Here is a 16,577-nt window from a genome sequence, read left to right as displayed (position 1 = left end):
AGGGTTAGGGTTAGGGTTAGGGTTAGGGTTGGGTTAGGGGTTAGGGTTAGGTTAGGGTTAGGGTTAGGGTTAGGGTTAGGGTTAGGGGGGTTAGGGGTAGGGTTAGGGTTAGGGTTAGGGGTTAGGGTTAGGGTTAGGGTTAGGGTTAGGGGTTAGGGGTTAGGGTTAGGGTTAGGGGTTAGGGTTAGGGTTAGGTTCGAAGTGAGTGAAGTTAGCAACCCAATCAGGGCTCTGGTGCACTGGCCTGGGGGCGTGCGGTCCGTCGTGCAGACCCCGCCTCCCTGGAAATAAAATATATTTTTTAAGAAATAATTTCAGAAAGAAAATAAAATAAAAACTGGTGAAACACAGGAGGCAACACATCAACGAAATAAATTGTGTAAAATTAAATCGTGATGCAACGTGCTAATTCCAGGTGTGTTTACACTGTCAAAGGTGCAGCTCAGGAAGTATTATGCATATGAGAAATGACAATCAGAACACAAGGTAAGTTGGTTATTACAAATTAGTGGTGTGAGAGAGTCAATATGCATATGGGACAGAATGTAAAAAGGACAAATCCAGACAGAGAAAGTGGAGATTGTGACATTCATGATTTTTTATTGGTATTGTTTAAATAAAATTATAGTGAGTTGAATTATTGAATAGTGTCACTCTTAATTTTCCAAGTCTGATGTGTTGGTCCGGAGATGGTAACGGGCCGAGTTCCCTCCGCTCTCTATCCTGCATACAGGTTCAGGTGAATAATGAGGTGAGGAGATGGTAATGAAAATGAGTAGGGATGATGATGATGATGATGATGATGATGATACAACACGTCAAGCTCGGCCTTCCCAATGTGAATTTAAGAGGTAAGTGATACATTTGAAATTGGTAAAAGTCCATGGTGCCGTATGAGTTATGTATAAGGTTGTAATAACATGTTGAATAACTATGATGTAATGTGTTGTGAATTATCTTGTGTGTGATGTGCTGTAATTAATCTATGTGTCATGTAGGTCTGAAATTAAGTTGTCCAGCTCCCCTAGCCAGTGGGAGAAGATAGCACTGGCTGTCTCTGTAGTCCACTGTATGTTGTCAGTTTGTGTTATGAAATCCTGGTCCGGGAAAGCTGAGAAATGTGTATAGTGTTTTATTATGTGATTATTGATTATTGCCAGATTGTGCTGTTCTATTGCTGGTAGATGTGGTGAATGGTTGATAATAGGAACGATTATGGAAGCATTAGGGAAGGCCGAGCAAGCCTTGTTGACCACAGTTCTGAGCTGTTTCACAGAGGTGTTGTGGGGATCCTGAGCCCTGTTATTTAGGCCCACCGAGAGGATCAGCACTTTTGGGTTTCTGTTAATTGGTGTTTTTTCCAGAATCTTCCAGAAATGATAGAAGGAGGCTCCCGGGTAGCTGTCAGCCTGGACAAAAGGGTGGTTAAATTTGGGGATTCTGTGTATGTTTGAATCCCCCAGTATGGCAATTGGTTTATTAATTTTGAATTCCCAGTCCCGCAGCTTGCGGTTGTCTCTGGCCTGATGGTAAGTGGGGTCAGAGGCTGTGTCTGCGCATGCGCCCGCGCCCCGGTGGGGAGAGCCCCTCGGCTCGGTACGTCTCCCCGGCAGGTGTATTTTTGGAATGGGTGAGGAAAGATCAGAGTTGGAATAGTAGTCTGTCATGTTGACTTTTTGACCTAAATTACTCATCATTTCATTTTTCCTCACAGATTCTGTGTTACACCGGGGAGCCGCCTCTGCCTCAGTGGGTGCGCTCTCCCCACCCTGATGTGATCTGGGCGCGGGCGCCGGGAGATGGAAGGTGCCGTTTAATACTGACCCCAGGCCAGACTCTGCATGAACGCAGGTAGGTGTTGGGGTGCTACTGCGGGACTGGGAGCCCTGTGTGTCATTATTGTTTTTTTGAGTAATTATGTTTGTTACTCCAGGCTGACAGCAGTCCTCGGGAGCCATGGCATTCACCGTCCTCTGGGGGCAGCGCCTGTGGGGGGAAGTAGGAGGTGAGTGGTAGTCTGGGACTGGGGTGTTGTCCAGAGGCTGTGGAGAGATGTGGTTAGGCTGAGGAAAAGAGGGCTCCGTGTTAGGCAGGTGAGGAGGGAGGGAAAAAGAAAAATCCTCATCTGAATCACAATATTTCAGGGGGGAGGAAGGGTTAGAAAGAGTGGCTGTGGTGAAGAGCAGATCATGTGCAAATGTAATTGTGTCTGGATCGATTCTGTTGCCGTAGCGTCTAAGAGCCCATTGTGTGGCTACTGTAAACGCCAACTCGTTGCCAGGGGTGTTAAGGAGATGTGTGATTATGTCTTTGTAATGTGCTAATAAAATGTGCATGTTTTGCCATAACCAAGTGAGTGTGTTTTCTTTGAGTGTGTCTGTTGTGTTTTGTGATGGAGAGGATGGTTTTATGAAGCTGGCCAGTTGGAGTGTTTTGCGTAACATCCCTTTAGGAATTTCGCCCTCCTCAAAAGCCTGCTGTATGTTGTTGTGATGATGTGTGGCTTGTATAAGTTTTAAGTGATGTTTAGCTGCAAAACGGGTGGATGTGTCCAGTGCCTGTTTAATTGGTGTGTGTGTGTTCGTATGTGCGGTGTTGTTTGTGCCGTGTGTGCTGCTGTGTCTGCTTTCCGGTCCGCTCTGTGTGTGGGGAGAAAAAGAAAAAAGAGAGAGAGGGAGGGGTCCTGTAAGTTGCAGCCGCGGGTCTGCCTGCTCCCCCCCGACCCCGCTCGTGTCGGGGTCCGCTGCCCTCCGCCCTGTGTGCACCCGTGTGTGTGTGACCCACCTGCGTCCATCTCGCTGCATGCGGTTGTTGCGGTTTCTGCGTCATGTCGTTCCGTGTTTCCGGGTTCTCTGTGGAGTAGACTGGGTGGAAAAAGTCTTATTTCTTTTTAATCCAACAGAGGAGGAAGCCGACAGTTGCGGGAGAGGAGGATGAAGCGCTCAGGTAGGCAAGGTGTTCACACCGGGTGCTATTAAAACGTAACTTTTAATGATTTAAATTTAAAAAACCAACGAGGGTCCTGGTTCCGAATAATAAAGAGACTAATTAAAAAGTTTAAGGAGCGGCAGCGGCTCCGCTGACAGAGCAGGATCCCCTGACGTTTCGTGCCTCGCCGGCACTTCTTCAGAGGGGAAATGAAAGGGGGAAAGGGTTAGGGTTAGGGTTAGGGTTAGGGTTACCTGCTGGAGGGCCTGGTGCGGTGGAACGAGAATCGAGGCAGGGCGGCAGTTGAGGGAGGACAGAGGTCGGCGCTGCGTTGCTACAGTGCCCAGCTGCAGCACAGCTTCGACCAGCTGACCCAAGAGCTTCTTGGGCTCACGCTGGTCGACACTTACACCGTGCCCAGGGAGTACACAGGTAAGTCATAAATCTGTCTGAGGTAACGGTAACGTTTAACACCTGTCTTAGGTGTCTGTCATTTAACATCTCCTGACACTCCAGGGACTGATGAGGAGGAAGCGGGGGGGGGCAGTGATGAAGGGTTCGAGGAGGAGGAGGAGGAGGAGGAGGAGGAGGAAGAGGAGCCAGAGGAGATTCGTCTCCTCGAACACCACAGCGCTCTCCTTCAGTCCTCAAACCTCACCCGCCCCCCGCCCGCTTGGACCTAATGGAGGTGCAGCAGGCTGAGGAGGAGGACGTTATCGGGCCAGACGGTCGAGGCAGCTACCAGCACGTCGTGGCCCTGGCCCAGGCCCTCGTGGAACTGCGCCACCGCCGCTACGTCACTCCCAGGCAAGCCAGAGAGGTCACCGCTCTCTGGCTGAAATTGAGTGACTGGGACAAGGCGGCGGTCACATTCCCCCCCGTCACCAGGACCGGCTCGTCCAGGGCCGATTCAGGACCACCCAGCGGCACGCTCACACACCAGGGGTGGATAGTGTGAAGCGGTAAGCAGTCACAATAAATTTCCAAGCTTTGTTTGGTTCTTGTTCTGTGCTGTCAGTCACTAACTAACTCACTCTCTCTCTCTCTCTCTCTCTCTCTCTCTCTCTCTCTTTGTGTGTCAATGTAGTGCGGTCCTGGGCAAGGGGGGCGGGAGCGGCGCAGTCTCCCGATGTGTCGAGGCTTGTGGAGGCTGTCCTGCTGGACCTCAGCATCCTCCACTGCAGTGAGGGGAGGACGATTGCCGGGGTCCGCATTCATCGCTGGAGTGCCGTCATGAGGGACTATCAAACAATTCGAGAGAATGTTTATAGTTGTGCAGCCCTCATGCAGGCACCCGCATCCAGCTGTATGAGGTCAATCAGCGGACCCTGACGCAATGTTAAGACCTGATCCTTTCTCTCACATCTGATCTGAAGTGGCATTGTGTGTGTGTGTGTGTGTGTGTGTGTGTGTGTGTGTGTGTGTGTGTGTGTGTGTGTGTGTGTGTGTGTGTGTGTGTGTGTGTATGTCATGATTACTAATGTGCATTTGTTACATTCTGTTTTTTAAGGCACACCAAGAGGAGCAAGGCGATGATGAGGGACACCATCGCCATTGCAGTCCCGGGGCCCAGCGCTTCCCAGACTGCAGCGGAGCCCCTGCCTGCCCCACGGACTGTGCTGCAGCAGCCTGAGCAGCCAGACCAGCCCCTCCAGCACCGCCTGCCTGCGGACGCTTCTGGTCTGGCTGCCACCATCAGAGGGCCGCTGGCCCCGGAGCTATACGACCTCATCGTCGCCAGCTCCTCAACTGCCACCACCTCCTCCTCCTCCTCCTCCTCAGCCACCCCACAAGCCTCCACCAGTGTCAGCGCGGACGCCGTCCGTCCACCAGTGCCAGCGCAGACGCCGTCCCGTCCGCCAGCGCAGAGGCAGGTGTCACCCCCTCCACAGCCACAGCTGCCACTGCTCCACCAGTGCCTAGAAACACTGCCTGGAGGCGCAAGCTCCAGGAGGAGAAAGAGCGTCGTGCCCGGGAGCTGGGAGAATATATGAAACCAGCAAAGAAGGTCTCCCACTTCAACTGCAGGCACTGTGGCCAACCAAAGACGCGGGCGTTTGGCCACAGCCGCTACAAGACGGAGACCTTCTGCTCCCGGGCCGACGGGAAAGGGAGAACTGTGGAGCAGTGGCTGGCAGAGGTGAAGGGGCGTGATGGTGCAGCCCCCCCTCCCTGAGCGAACACTTTGTGTGTGTGTGTGTGTGTGAGTGTGTGATGGGGCAGCTCCCCCTCCCTGAGCGAACACTTTGTGTGTGTGTGTGTGTGTGAGTGTGTGTGATGGGGCAGCTCCCCCTCCCTGAGCGAACACTTTGTGTGTGTGTGTGTGAGTGTGTGTGATGGGGCAGCTCCCCCTCCCTGAGCGAACACTTTGTTTGTGTGTGTGTGTGTTTGGGAGGGAGGGATTTGTAAATATTGTGTATATAGTGTATTTAGTTAGTCAGTTGTGTTTGTTAAATTAATATTATGTATATAGTTGTCATATATAAGTTATACCTTTTTATTTGTCCCACAATGGGCAAATTCCAATATCTATATAGTTGTATATAGTTGTCTTAATTGTTTTAGTTTAAATAAACTTTTCTTTTTTTAAACCAATGCTTTCTCCTGCTTCTTTCTGCCTTTAAGAAATTAAATAAATATAGGGAAGACTAGGTATCTAGAATAGGTGCCTGATATCAGTAAATCCCCACAAGTTACAGTCACAATACATCATTCCCTCTCCTCACTTGAAACTAGGGTCAAGGGGTCAACCAGGTCAGGTTCAAAGGCTTACTTAGAGACTAGGTGAGAATTGGCCTTTTACAAGTGGACATTGTAAAACAACAGGGGGTGCCGAGGGGCCTTCACTTCTCACCTCCTGGCTTCCTGATTAAAACAACAGGGGGGCTCTTATCTCCTGCGAGAACTTGGGGGTTTGACCGGACTGAGAGAGGGCCGAACTGGTAGGTGTGTCTCCCCCAAGAGGGGTTTCAAAAAAAAGGCAAAAAACAGACAGTCAATTCATTCAAGCATTTTATTTGGACAGAATGGAAGGCAGAAAAGCAAAGCGAAAAACCAGACATGTCACTTCATTAGGTTTGTTACAAATACACTTTTTAAAACTACATATGTGTTTCTATGTACCTTGACTAACAGAGTTCTGTATTGTATTTTATATTTTAGGGGACTACGACTGCACATCCTCCTCATCCTCCTCCTCCTCAGCCTCCTCATCCTCCTCGTCATCCTCCTCCTCCTCCAGCTCCTCTCCTCGACAGCTTCAGGCAGCAGAGCCAGTGGCGGGGACCAGCAAGCCCACCCGTTGCACTGTCTACAGGCGCAAAATTAAAGCGGCAAAGGACAAAAAAGTCCTCCAAAGTAGCAGGGGAAAGCCACAGCACCAGCCTGGGGACCCCTGCTACATCTGTGACCAAGCACGCACGGTGGATGGTGGCCACGCGTACTTCAAGGGCCAATACTTTTGTGCTGTGAAAGAGGGCCCTGGAGGACGCACAGTGCAAGAGTGGACCAGGGAACAGCTTGGCCCTGGTGAGCTGCAGAAGCTCCCCAGAACAACAGCCTGGAACCTCAAATGAAGGTATGAGAAACCAGAGAAACCGGGGGGGAAAGTGAGGAAGCCCCACAAACTGAGGATCTGCCAGCTCTGTGGCCAGCCACAGCAGAAAGACTTTGGCCACAGCCAATATGGGGGAGAGCACTTCTGTGCTCTTTATGAAGGGAAGACTGTGGAGCTGTGGCTGGCTGAGAAGAGGTCAAAAAAACATTAAAATTATCCAACTGTACTGTATCATCCAAGCACCTTATATGTTTCATCTGTTCATTGCACCTTATATTTTTTATTTTTACTTTGGACTGCATTATACTGGTTATTTATACATTTTTTATATTGCATTCTATATTGCTTTTTTTGATTGTGTGTGTGTGTGTGTGTGTGTGTGTGTGTGTGTGTGTGTGTGTGTGTGTGTTGTTGTTACTGTGTGTAATGCTGCTTCTACACTGCAATTTCCCTGCTTATGTTATACATTTTTAACCTTTCTAATAAACATTTAATTGATTAAATCCTTGTCTTCTCTATTTAAATATTTTTTAACTTAACTTTTTAAACCTGGAGCCATTCATGAGGCCAAAACCATTCAAATATTAATGTACATTTAACCAAACAAACCTGGAGCCATTCATGAGGCCAAAACCATTCAAATATTAATGTACATTTAACCAAACAGGTCTCGTCGCTTTAAATGCGTGCGGGGCCTTTAATTCTCCGTGTCGCCGCCGTATGATAAGTAGCCATGTGCTCGGGATGACGTAGGACAACAGCTTTTGACTGACACATGTCGAGAGAAGGGGGGGAAAGGGGGGATCGTTCCAATTCTTTGGCGTTATAATCGGGAGAAATAGAAGGAGAGGCTCTTTGGGGCTGCTTTTTATCACACGAGCCCGGGGAAATGCGGCCGACCGGGGGCCGGGGGGCCGGCTGCGCGCGCCGCCCTCGGCGCTCCGCACGGCTCCCTTGCTTCTTCGCGCAATATGACCAGCAATGGTCTCTGTATGCCAGCCAATGAGCAGCAGCCAGTGCTGTCGAGCGTTAGTCGAACGTTGTCAGCTCTGGGCCAATGAGCAGCCAGTGCTGTCGAGCGCTAGTCGAGCGTTGTCAGCTCTGGGCCAATCAGCAGCTCGGATTGTCGAGCGTTAGTCGAGCGTTAGACGTTAACGCCCACCTCTTAACCTCACCGGCTGCCGTATGCGACGGACAGAAATCCCCGTGTGTATTTGAGAGAGCAGTGAGATCTGAGAGAGTGAGTAAAACCAAAATAAATAGAATATTAATGTACTGATATAACACAGCGACCCCACTGTACTGTTACGATGTACTGAATGGAGTTAATGTTTTATTACGTTCTGCCGGCACTCTCTGGTTAGCTTATGCTAATATTGAACGTGGACGTCAGGCGTCCTGTTTACACATTTAAACCATATTTATACTTCGAATTTCGACTCCAAACTGTAGTAACTACATCTACAGGGTCTAAGGAAGATAATCAGGTAGTCTGTTTATAGATTAAATACATTGTGAGAGATCGCCAGCCCTCAGAAAAGTAGTAACTAAAATGACCCCATTCACCTCCTTGTTTTTAGTTAGCAAAATCGCGGCTGGTCTGTTTACACATTTAAACCATATTTACACTTCAAATTTTGACTCCACATCGTTGTACCAGCATCCCAAGGGTCTTAAGAAGTGAGCCAAGTTGTCTCATCACGTTTTTAAAGCGTTTCCAGAGATCGTCAGCTCATCACAGCAGTGGCTAAATGCTCATTCATTTCCAACGCTTAGCATGCTAATAGCGATTTATATGCTAACGCATCTAAAGCACAGTTAAACTTTAAATATCAACTCCACACAATAGCAGTACAACATCCTAGGTCTCAACAAGTAAACACAGTATGGGAATACTATTTTAAACACATTTCACCGATCGGTAATGACATCGGCGGCAGTGCTAACTTACGCTAACGTTACATTGGCTCGCTGTTTCACTGCTAACTGATTACTGTATAATATATAAGCTGCCTTTTCGCTGTAGCACATAATCTGTTTAAAGATTAAATACATTTTGAGAGATCGCCATTATGTAATGTAATGTAACGTAGCTGTAGCTAGGATGCTACAGTATAATTACAACATGTGACGATCTCTGAAAACAAAATTAAAGTATGAAAAGACTATACAGTTAATGTCCTTAGAGCCTTAAGGTTATAATATCACCAGGTGAAATCAAAAGATAAAGTTTAAGTGTATGTTTTATACATTAACAATAAGCCTGTTTGTTTAATGGCTGCCAATGCATAGGGGGCTAACCCTGGGCTCATTATTTACCTGTTGTGTCACGTGATGTTAGTTTGTTAACGGTAATGTTTCAATAGTGAATGTGAAGTACCAGTATATCATTAATCTTATGTGTGATATTCCTGGTAATATAGCAGTTAATATGTAGTTTAACCTGTAATGCTCCTTTAATGCTGTGCTGTGTCATTTCTTGTCATTGTAGAAATGGTTTTTGCAAAACTGCAATTCACAGCCTCGCAGCAGCTTCTCCTGCGGGCCTCTGGTGAGGCGGTGGCCTACATCGCCGCCAAGGGGCCACGCGGGGCCGCCGCTGCTGCGAGGGCCAAGAAGCCGGAGGAGGTGGAGAAGGAGGCACAAGCCCACGTCGTCTCCACGGGCGGTGACCCTGGGAACCACATGCTGGTGCTGAGCTGCCACAGCATCCAGTTTGGGAAGTACCAGGGTCAAACGTTCCGTTGGCTCCTGGAGAACGACGTGGGCTACACGGTACAGTTGGTCGCCAGCCACCAGCGGGAGCGGGAGAAGAGTGCCTCCGACAGCCCCCTTATGGCCAACAAGGACGCTCTCGCCCAGTACTCGTGCGCCCACCCGGAGTTCGCTGAACACATAAGATTCCACCGGGCGCACGAGGAGGCCCGGGCTCGTGCCAGTCAGCCCGGGTGTGAGGGCGAGGCCCTTGTTGGCTTTGGGAAGTTTAAAGAGGACACCCTGAAGGACCTGTACGAGTCCTCTGATAAGGACCGCCAAGGGTGAGTGATTGGTGCTACACACAATGGATTGTGAATTGCTGTATGTCATTATTGTTCACTAATGTGATGCCGTCCATGTTGTAGATTTGTCAAGTGGCTTCGAGGGAAGACACCGCACCCTGGGACTGCAATGGACGCCGCCAGGAAGTACATCCTGGGCCGAGACGCGAAGCGGTCGGCAGAGGCGGCAGCTGCGGCTGCTACCCCCCCTCCACCCACCAGCAGCCGCAGCATCAGCAGCAGCGCCCCCACCACCACCAGCAGTGGCCCCAGCAAGGCCGCTGCTTCCACCGCGCTGTAGCCACACAAGCCGATCGCCTCCAAGATCGCCGCCGGCGTCCCATGGGCCCAGGTGAGCTGCAGGCCAAGGTCAGGAAGCTGATGACCACACCTGCACAGCCTGCAGTTCGAGGTAGATCTCTTTCTTTCTCTTTAACACAACAGAGTACAGTTCACTGTACATGATTTACTAACCATTGCCCAACCCCCCCATAGCGGTGTCTACATCCTTCAGAGACCAGCGCCCCTCGGTTCCGCCGCCGCCCCACGCCACAGAGGTGACGGACGAGGAACTGGTCCAGATGGCCACTGACATAGAAACAGGTAACTGGCACCAAACTGGACGTGTCACATTTGCCATCAATATATATTCTTCTGTCAGTGTGTTTGTATTAACTGTAATTGTTTCATTTACTGGTCGCTACAGCTGATGCTTGAAGGACAAAGGTAGGTTTGGCAGGTAATATAGCCATCTTCGTAGGTGGTAGTGCCATCCTCACTCATGTGGCGGTAATGTAGATTTGATTAAACGCCTTCACATGTCTACTTCCCTTGGCTCTGCTGCATCTTGTAGCACTAAACCTTCTGCCCTAATCACTGGCATACTGCATGTCATCAACACTCAGACTCACTTAGTCTTGTCCCATGACTATCATTGTGCTGAATCTATTTTGTTGTGTGTGACTGTGTCTGAAGCTGACGTACAGGTCCTTCAGACTCTCCCGCTCCCGCTGGTGGTGACGCCTCCATCTCCACCTCCTCCGGCACCGTCGGAGGAGGTGGAGATGGAAGAGGAAGGAGAGGAATGTGGAGCAGCCCGCAGCTCCCACTCCTGCTTCGGCTGAGGTACAAACACACACACACACACACACACACACACACACACACACACACACCCACCTGTACTCATGGACGCACAACTCAGTGGAGTCGACTGTCAAACTGCATGTAGCACCGACTCAGCCTCCTTACAGTGTGTTTGTTTGTTTGTGTTGTTTTTTTCCTCACAGGCCCGGTTGCCTGAGAGCTGGCGGACAGCTCTCACCGTGGAAGAGCAGGAGTGGATCGGCCGGGAGCTGTTCCAGCCAGACAGCAAGGGGAGGACTAAACTCACCACGGACCTCAAGCTGAGTTATACTCAGCCACCCGCCTCACCAGCTGCCTTCTTCGCATGTCGGCTGTTCCTCTGGACGCCCCTGCGTCTGTGGGGCGTCCGGCCGACATGCTGCAACAAGGCCCTCACCAAGTGTGGGCTCTACAGGACCATCCGGAGGGTCCTGGACATCGACGGCTGGTACTTGATGGCCACCGAGTACCTGGAGTGCTGTCGGTGTAAGAAGAAGGTAGCTGCCTGGTCGCAGGAGGTCGTGGGTCAGCTGGGAGAGGGGCATCGCGCCCTGTTCCCAGCGATCCTCACCTACAAGTAAGTTGCTGTCTGAACACTGTCACGCAGCGTCTCTGTGTGTGGCTCTTCTGTAACACATAATGTGCTCCTCTGTAGGCTTGCCTGCGACCGGCGGGTCATCATACAGCTGCGTGAGCGTACTCGGGGGAACAGCCCCACGCAGCTGTACAACAAACTCTGTGAGGCACACACAGAGGCCTGGATGCGGCGGTCCATACACTACCTCAGCGTCATGGAGCCCTTCGCGTCGCTAGGTGTCGTGCGCAGGTGCACCCCACCACCAAATCTGCCACCCGTGCCCCAGTACGGGTGGCTGTTACTGGTGTACTGCCACGACATCCTCTCCCGCCTGGAGGACGTGAAGGCCCGGGTCACCTCCATCTTTGGAAGCATCCTGAAGATGGATTCAACCAAGAAGGTAAATGTGGTACTATAGCACAAGCTGAGTATCATGCTCTGGCTATGTGCGTGCAGCCTTACTGATGTGCGTTATTCTCTCAAACAGGTGACCCGGAAGCTCGCCGGTGCTGCCGCCCAGACCGCAGCGTGGGCAACCAACGTCAGCAACGAGCACGGACAGGTGCTTTTGTCCGTGCTCACGGACGCCGAGGGGGCCGGTCTGTTGTCCATGGCTGCGGGGTTAATGCGGCGGTACCGGGACGCTGGGGTGGAGCCGCCCTCAGCTCCTCTACGTCGACCGGGACTGTTGTTCGTCCCACGGGACATCCAAGGCACCTGAGGTGTTCAAGGAGTGGGACAAGCTGGTGGTCCGGCTCGACATCTGGCACCTGATGCGCCGCTTTGCGTCGGGTGTCACCACCGAGAGCCACCAGCTGTATAAGCCCTTCCTGCAGCAGCTGTCCTTGTGCATCTTCCTGTGGGACCCAGAGGACGCAGCCCGGTTGCTCGACGCCAAGAAGAGGATGCTTGAGGCGCAGGGGATGACCTTCTCGTCCGACGCCGGAGTATGGAGGCACGTCAGCCGCAGGGATATGGCTATCCATTGCCGTCGCCGCACGCGTGGAGCGGCGGAGACGGAGCGGCTGATCGGTGACCTCCTGGAAACCTTCGGCGGTGCCAACGGACGGGACACCATGGGGATTCCCCTGCTGGACCAGGACCGCATCCAGGCAATCTGGACGGAGCAGCGGCGTCACCTCCAGTGCATCCAGGACCCGCCCGACGTGGAGCTGTACACCGAGACGAGCAGGCTGACCAAGGGGGGGATCAGCCTGCCGGTGTACCGTTGTGCACGAGGCTCCACGTCCCTGGAGTCGTTCCACCTGCATCTCAACCGCTTTATCCCAGGTAAACCCACATGTTTCACTGCTATGTCAATCTTTCACTGTCGTTGACTCATTGTCATTCACATTGTGTGCACTGAATAAACTGCTAAACACATCTGTGACCCTCCTCAGGAGAAAGTGCCAATCCATGGCACTTTCAGGCATTTCTCCTGGAGGGGTTGACGCGGTGGAACGAGGACAGGGCGGCGTCCGCGGCACAGGAGGGACGTCCGCTGCTCCGCTCCTACAGTGGCCCCCTGCAGCACTCCCTTGACCAGCTCAGCCAAAGGGTGCTTGGCACGAGTGTGGTCAAGGATTACACCAAGCCCAGGGAGTACACCGGTAAGGACACTCAAGCCACCACGCTTACGCGTGTCCACACTGAGTCATATTTGTACCAGACTGAGTGACGTGATTTGTGTTGTTGTACTTCAGGGGAGCTCATCGGGATTGAGTACCTGTACTCCCAGACGGGCAGAGTGCTGCAGGACGTCAGCTTGGACCCTGACACTCCGGACGCGGGGGGGGACGTTCCTCTTACCCCACCCACTGAGGAAGAATCTGACGTCGCCCACGAGGAGGTGGATGACCTCACCCTCCACGTGCCTGGCGTCCCAGCTCCTCAGTTGGACCCGCGGTCAGGGCAACCGGCTGACGCACCCGCGCCCGAGCCATCCCGTCCGACCACTGCCCCCGAGCCCGCACCCCACTCCCCCGGCCGGTCCTCGTCAGAGCCTCAGCAGGCTGCTGAGGTAGGCACGCCACCTCTGCATCTCACATCACCACACTGCGCTCTTTTCCTCCCATTCATCTGACTGATTGTTTTCTGTCTCTGCTTGTGTGTCTGCAGGACTACAGAGGACCAGATGACCAGCCGGGGTACCTGGCCGTGGTCCAGTTGGCCACGGCCTTGGTGGGGTTGCGTTTCGAACCGGCCTTGTCCGAGGGGAGGGTAGATGAGCTAATCAGGCTCTACGAGGCCCTGTCAAAATTCGACAGGGACCGAGTAGTTTACCCTCCCCGCTACAGGGACAGGCCAGCTCGGGGGCGCTTCAAGGCAGCGAAGCCTAGCCGCACCAGTATACCTGGTGTGGAGAACATGAGACGGTAAGGCTACACTTCCATCACACGTTTCCCTGACGTACACACGAGCTATTGTAATGTTCACAGCATGCTCATATCCATCATTGTTTTTGTCCGTTGTCCGCAGCTGCCTGGTCGGACAGACCTCTGGACCTGCCAGCAGTCCCAGTGCAAGCCGGCTGGTAGAGGCAGTGTGCATCCAGCTCTGCCGCGTGTGCCCCTCAGGCACCCGTGTGAGCGGTGCCCGGCGGTCGCGGTGGGACAGCATAACTGCTTCGGTACCAGCACATCCGGGACCTTGTGCTGGGCCACCAGAGGCTGATGGCTCGGGTGCCCATCCAGCTCTATGAGCTGAATAGCAGGACCCTCTCGCTGTGGTATGTTTGATGCTTTGGACAGTGTTATATGTTATGGTAATGACATGCTTGAATTACATGCTCTCAAAATTGTACATGTAACTAAAATACTATGTTGAAATCCGTTCTCAGGTTCACCAGGACGCAGCGGGAGAAGGAGATGGCTGTGCTAGCTCCAGGCGTTGCAGCAGAGGGACGACCACCAGCGGTAGCGGGCTCGGCGGCTGCAGCGGTGGCGCCAGCGACAGCAACAGCGGCAGCGCCGGGCCAAGGAGCACCGGCGGTGGATCGTCCTCCGGCAGCAGCAGCAACGGTGGTGCCTGCAGGCCAGGCGACGACAGCAGCGGCAAGGGCGGCGGTAACTCTGGCAGCAGCACCGGCTGTGGCAGCACCGGTGTCTGTGTGCAGACGGCTACTGGCGCCTTTACCGCCTGCCCCCTCAGCTGCTGTCCTGGCCGTACCACCAACAGCTGCTGCAGCAGCTGCAACGGGACCTTTTGCAGCTACACAGCCTCTCCTCCTGGACCTCTCACTGCCCCAGCAGAGTGTGAGGGTGCTCCCCATCCCAACGCTCCCTCGGACAACGCCAGCCCCACACGTCCTCCCTTTGCCGCTGGCCGCCGCACGTCACGCCGGCCCTCAGCTGCCTGCACTGCAGCTGCTGCCAGGACAGCAAGGACAACAAGCAGTGCAGGCAGCACCTCCTGCTCCTCCTCCTCAGCCTCTCTCTACGTACAAAACTGAATGGCTGAGGAGGAAGAAGGCCGAGCAGAGGGCAGCGGCACCGCCAGGAACAGGTGTCTCTGCCCGGGCCGGCGTGCCACAAGTACAGAAGTGCAGGAAGTGCGGCCAGCCAAAGCGGAGGGAGACCGGACACACCCGTTACGGCAGTGAACATTTTTGCTCTGCTGCGGCGGGTAAGAGTGTGGAGGACTGGCTGAGGGAGATGAAGGAGAGGGACCAGGGTCGAGCCCCGGACTGATTTCGCACTCTTGCTGGGGCAGGTGTATATAGTTGTTTGCAGTGTTGTGTGTGTGTTTTTTTTTTAAAAGACATTGACTTTCCCCTCCACAAGGACCGGGACTTTGCCGCAGTGTGGAGGCTTTCTACCAACACCGGTCCACCCACCCTGCCACAACTCTTCTACAGCACAGTGACACTCTGCTTGGAAAAAAAATGTGTGTCCCATTCACACCTGTATAACACGCTGTCATGCCTCTGTGCTGTTCTGATTCTATGCACTGACAAGTTTTTTTATTTTTTATATTTTGGACATGTGGGTATGTTCATTAATGTGATCACTGTTACATCAGTTACATCCAGTAGCTGCGACGCAAGATATCGGACATGCCATTTGTGCTGGTTCATCTGCTGTTGCCACTGGCTCTGTTGCTGCCAAAAAAATAAAAAGCCTTGTATGTACAGGTACTTCACACTGTAATGCCCCTGTGTTATGTATCCATGCATATCTGTGCTGAGCTCTTATACTATGTGTCTGCCTGCTGTGATTGCCTTGTGCCACTGCTCTGTTCTGCATCACCATTTATTATTATTATTATTATTATTATTATTATTATTGGGATTGTAGTTTAAATAATCTATTTTGCTCTGTACTTCTGCTGTGTTTGATGTTGTTGTTGTGAAGATGCAGAACACAACAACAATATATTTAATTGATATTTATTTCACTGAAGAAAAAGGGGAAACAAATCATACACAGCATGTAACTTTAATTTATACATAAATAATTTATTTACCCTTTTTTACTGAGAATTGTATTTTATTTGTAAAGCCCTTTCCACACTGATATGCTGCACTGTCCTGTATCCTGGACATCTGACTTCATATTTCAAATAAATTGTCATCATTTTATACTGGTATCATTGTTCTCTTGTCCTATATCAAATTTAAAGCAATAAACACTGATGATACATATTCTCAATAAACACTGATGATACATATTCTCAATAAAATGAAGACACAGGAGATAAACCGTACTGTAAATGAAAAATCCATTTATTATTGCATTGCCTGGCCTTGGAAATATGCAAATTCATTATCATTTATAGACTCTATACAACGGTTCCAAGCATGTTTTAATCATTTTTTTATATTTAGAGAAGACATTTCGACGCTATGCACGCGTTTCGCAGTTTGCCTCCGTCGGGATTCGAACCGGCGAGCGGGAGTGCCGTTCCGCACGTCGACCGCGCGTCTTTTGCGCTCTAGTGCGCATGCGCGGGTGCCGACCAAAACAGAGAAGAACGCTGGGGGAGCGCCTCTGCTCTGGGACAGCCTTCGTCTCTGTACCTGTGTTCCACATAAATGTCCCCACCTACCGATTTCAGAGGCTATCATTGGCTCATGCTCAAATGGAACAGGCCAATGGGTGAAGGCCAGGTCAACCCCATTGGTCTGTTCCATTTGGGTGCTGTGCTGTGATTCGACAGCTCGCCGCATGTCCCGCCCACCCCCAAAGCCACAGCCACGGTCAGTGTCATTCATTCATTCGGACTGAGCGGCGTTTGAGTGAGCGGACGGACGGACATTCACACAATATTATAAGGTTAGACAAACTTTATTGTTTGTAAAATTATGTGCTACATTGAAAAGGCAGCTTATATATTATACAGTAATCAGTTAGCA

General features: G+C 51.6%; 4 protein-coding genes across 11 annotated transcripts; all 4 read left to right on the top strand.

Moving 5' to 3' along the window:
* The first annotated feature begins 218 nt into the window (after positions 1-218).
* Positions 219-5,519, top strand: LOC127359900 (uncharacterized). Its single transcript, XM_051394227.1, has 4 exons — positions 219-1,630; positions 1,715-1,851; positions 1,934-2,005; positions 4,439-5,519. Exons 1-4 carry the CDS (start codon positions 1,559-1,561, stop codon positions 4,920-4,922), a joined length of 765 nt encoding a protein of 254 aa, XP_051250187.1. The 5' UTR covers positions 219-1,558; the 3' UTR covers positions 4,923-5,519.
* Positions 5,520-5,850: 331 nt separating this feature from the next.
* Positions 5,851-6,854, top strand: LOC127359901 (corepressor interacting with RBPJ 1-like). Its single transcript, XM_051394228.1, has 2 exons — positions 5,851-6,003; positions 6,091-6,854. Exons 1-2 carry the CDS (start codon positions 5,955-5,957, stop codon positions 6,501-6,503), a joined length of 462 nt encoding a protein of 153 aa, XP_051250188.1. The 5' UTR covers positions 5,851-5,954; the 3' UTR covers positions 6,504-6,854.
* An 802-nt stretch (positions 6,855-7,656) lies between these two features.
* On the top strand, positions 7,657-11,945 carry LOC127359898 (uncharacterized). Of its 8 annotated transcripts, XM_051394224.1 has the most exons (7): positions 7,657-7,724; positions 8,976-9,522; positions 9,607-9,934; positions 10,018-10,125; positions 10,229-10,248; positions 10,498-10,647; positions 10,812-11,091. In XM_051394224.1, exons 2-3 carry the CDS (start codon positions 8,978-8,980, stop codon positions 9,821-9,823), a joined length of 762 nt encoding a protein of 253 aa, XP_051250184.1. In that variant the 5' UTR covers positions 7,657-7,724; positions 8,976-8,977; the 3' UTR covers positions 9,824-9,934; positions 10,018-10,125; positions 10,229-10,248; positions 10,498-10,647; positions 10,812-11,091. The 8 variants fall into 8 exon arrangements, with proteins under 8 accessions (XP_051250184.1, XP_051250182.1, XP_051250181.1 ...); XM_051394222.1 differs by lacking the exon at positions 10,229-10,248; XM_051394221.1 differs by having other exon boundaries at positions 10,229-10,647.
* Positions 11,914-14,152, top strand: LOC127359896 (uncharacterized). Its single transcript, XM_051394216.1, has 6 exons — positions 11,914-12,514; positions 12,625-12,834; positions 12,928-13,244; positions 13,343-13,599; positions 13,703-13,952; positions 14,064-14,152. Exons 1-5 carry the CDS (start codon positions 11,998-12,000, stop codon positions 13,923-13,925), a joined length of 1,524 nt encoding a protein of 507 aa, XP_051250176.1. The 5' UTR covers positions 11,914-11,997; the 3' UTR covers positions 13,926-13,952; positions 14,064-14,152.
* Positions 14,153-16,577: the final 2,425 nt, after the last annotated feature.

This window comes from Dicentrarchus labrax, unplaced genomic scaffold, assembly GCF_905237075.1.
Source record: "Dicentrarchus labrax unplaced genomic scaffold, dlabrax2021, whole genome shotgun sequence".
Lineage (NCBI taxonomy): Eukaryota > Metazoa > Chordata > Actinopteri > Moronidae > Dicentrarchus > Dicentrarchus labrax.
The sequence above is the reverse complement of the archived record's forward strand: the minus strand, read 5'-3'. Positions and strand labels throughout refer to the sequence as shown.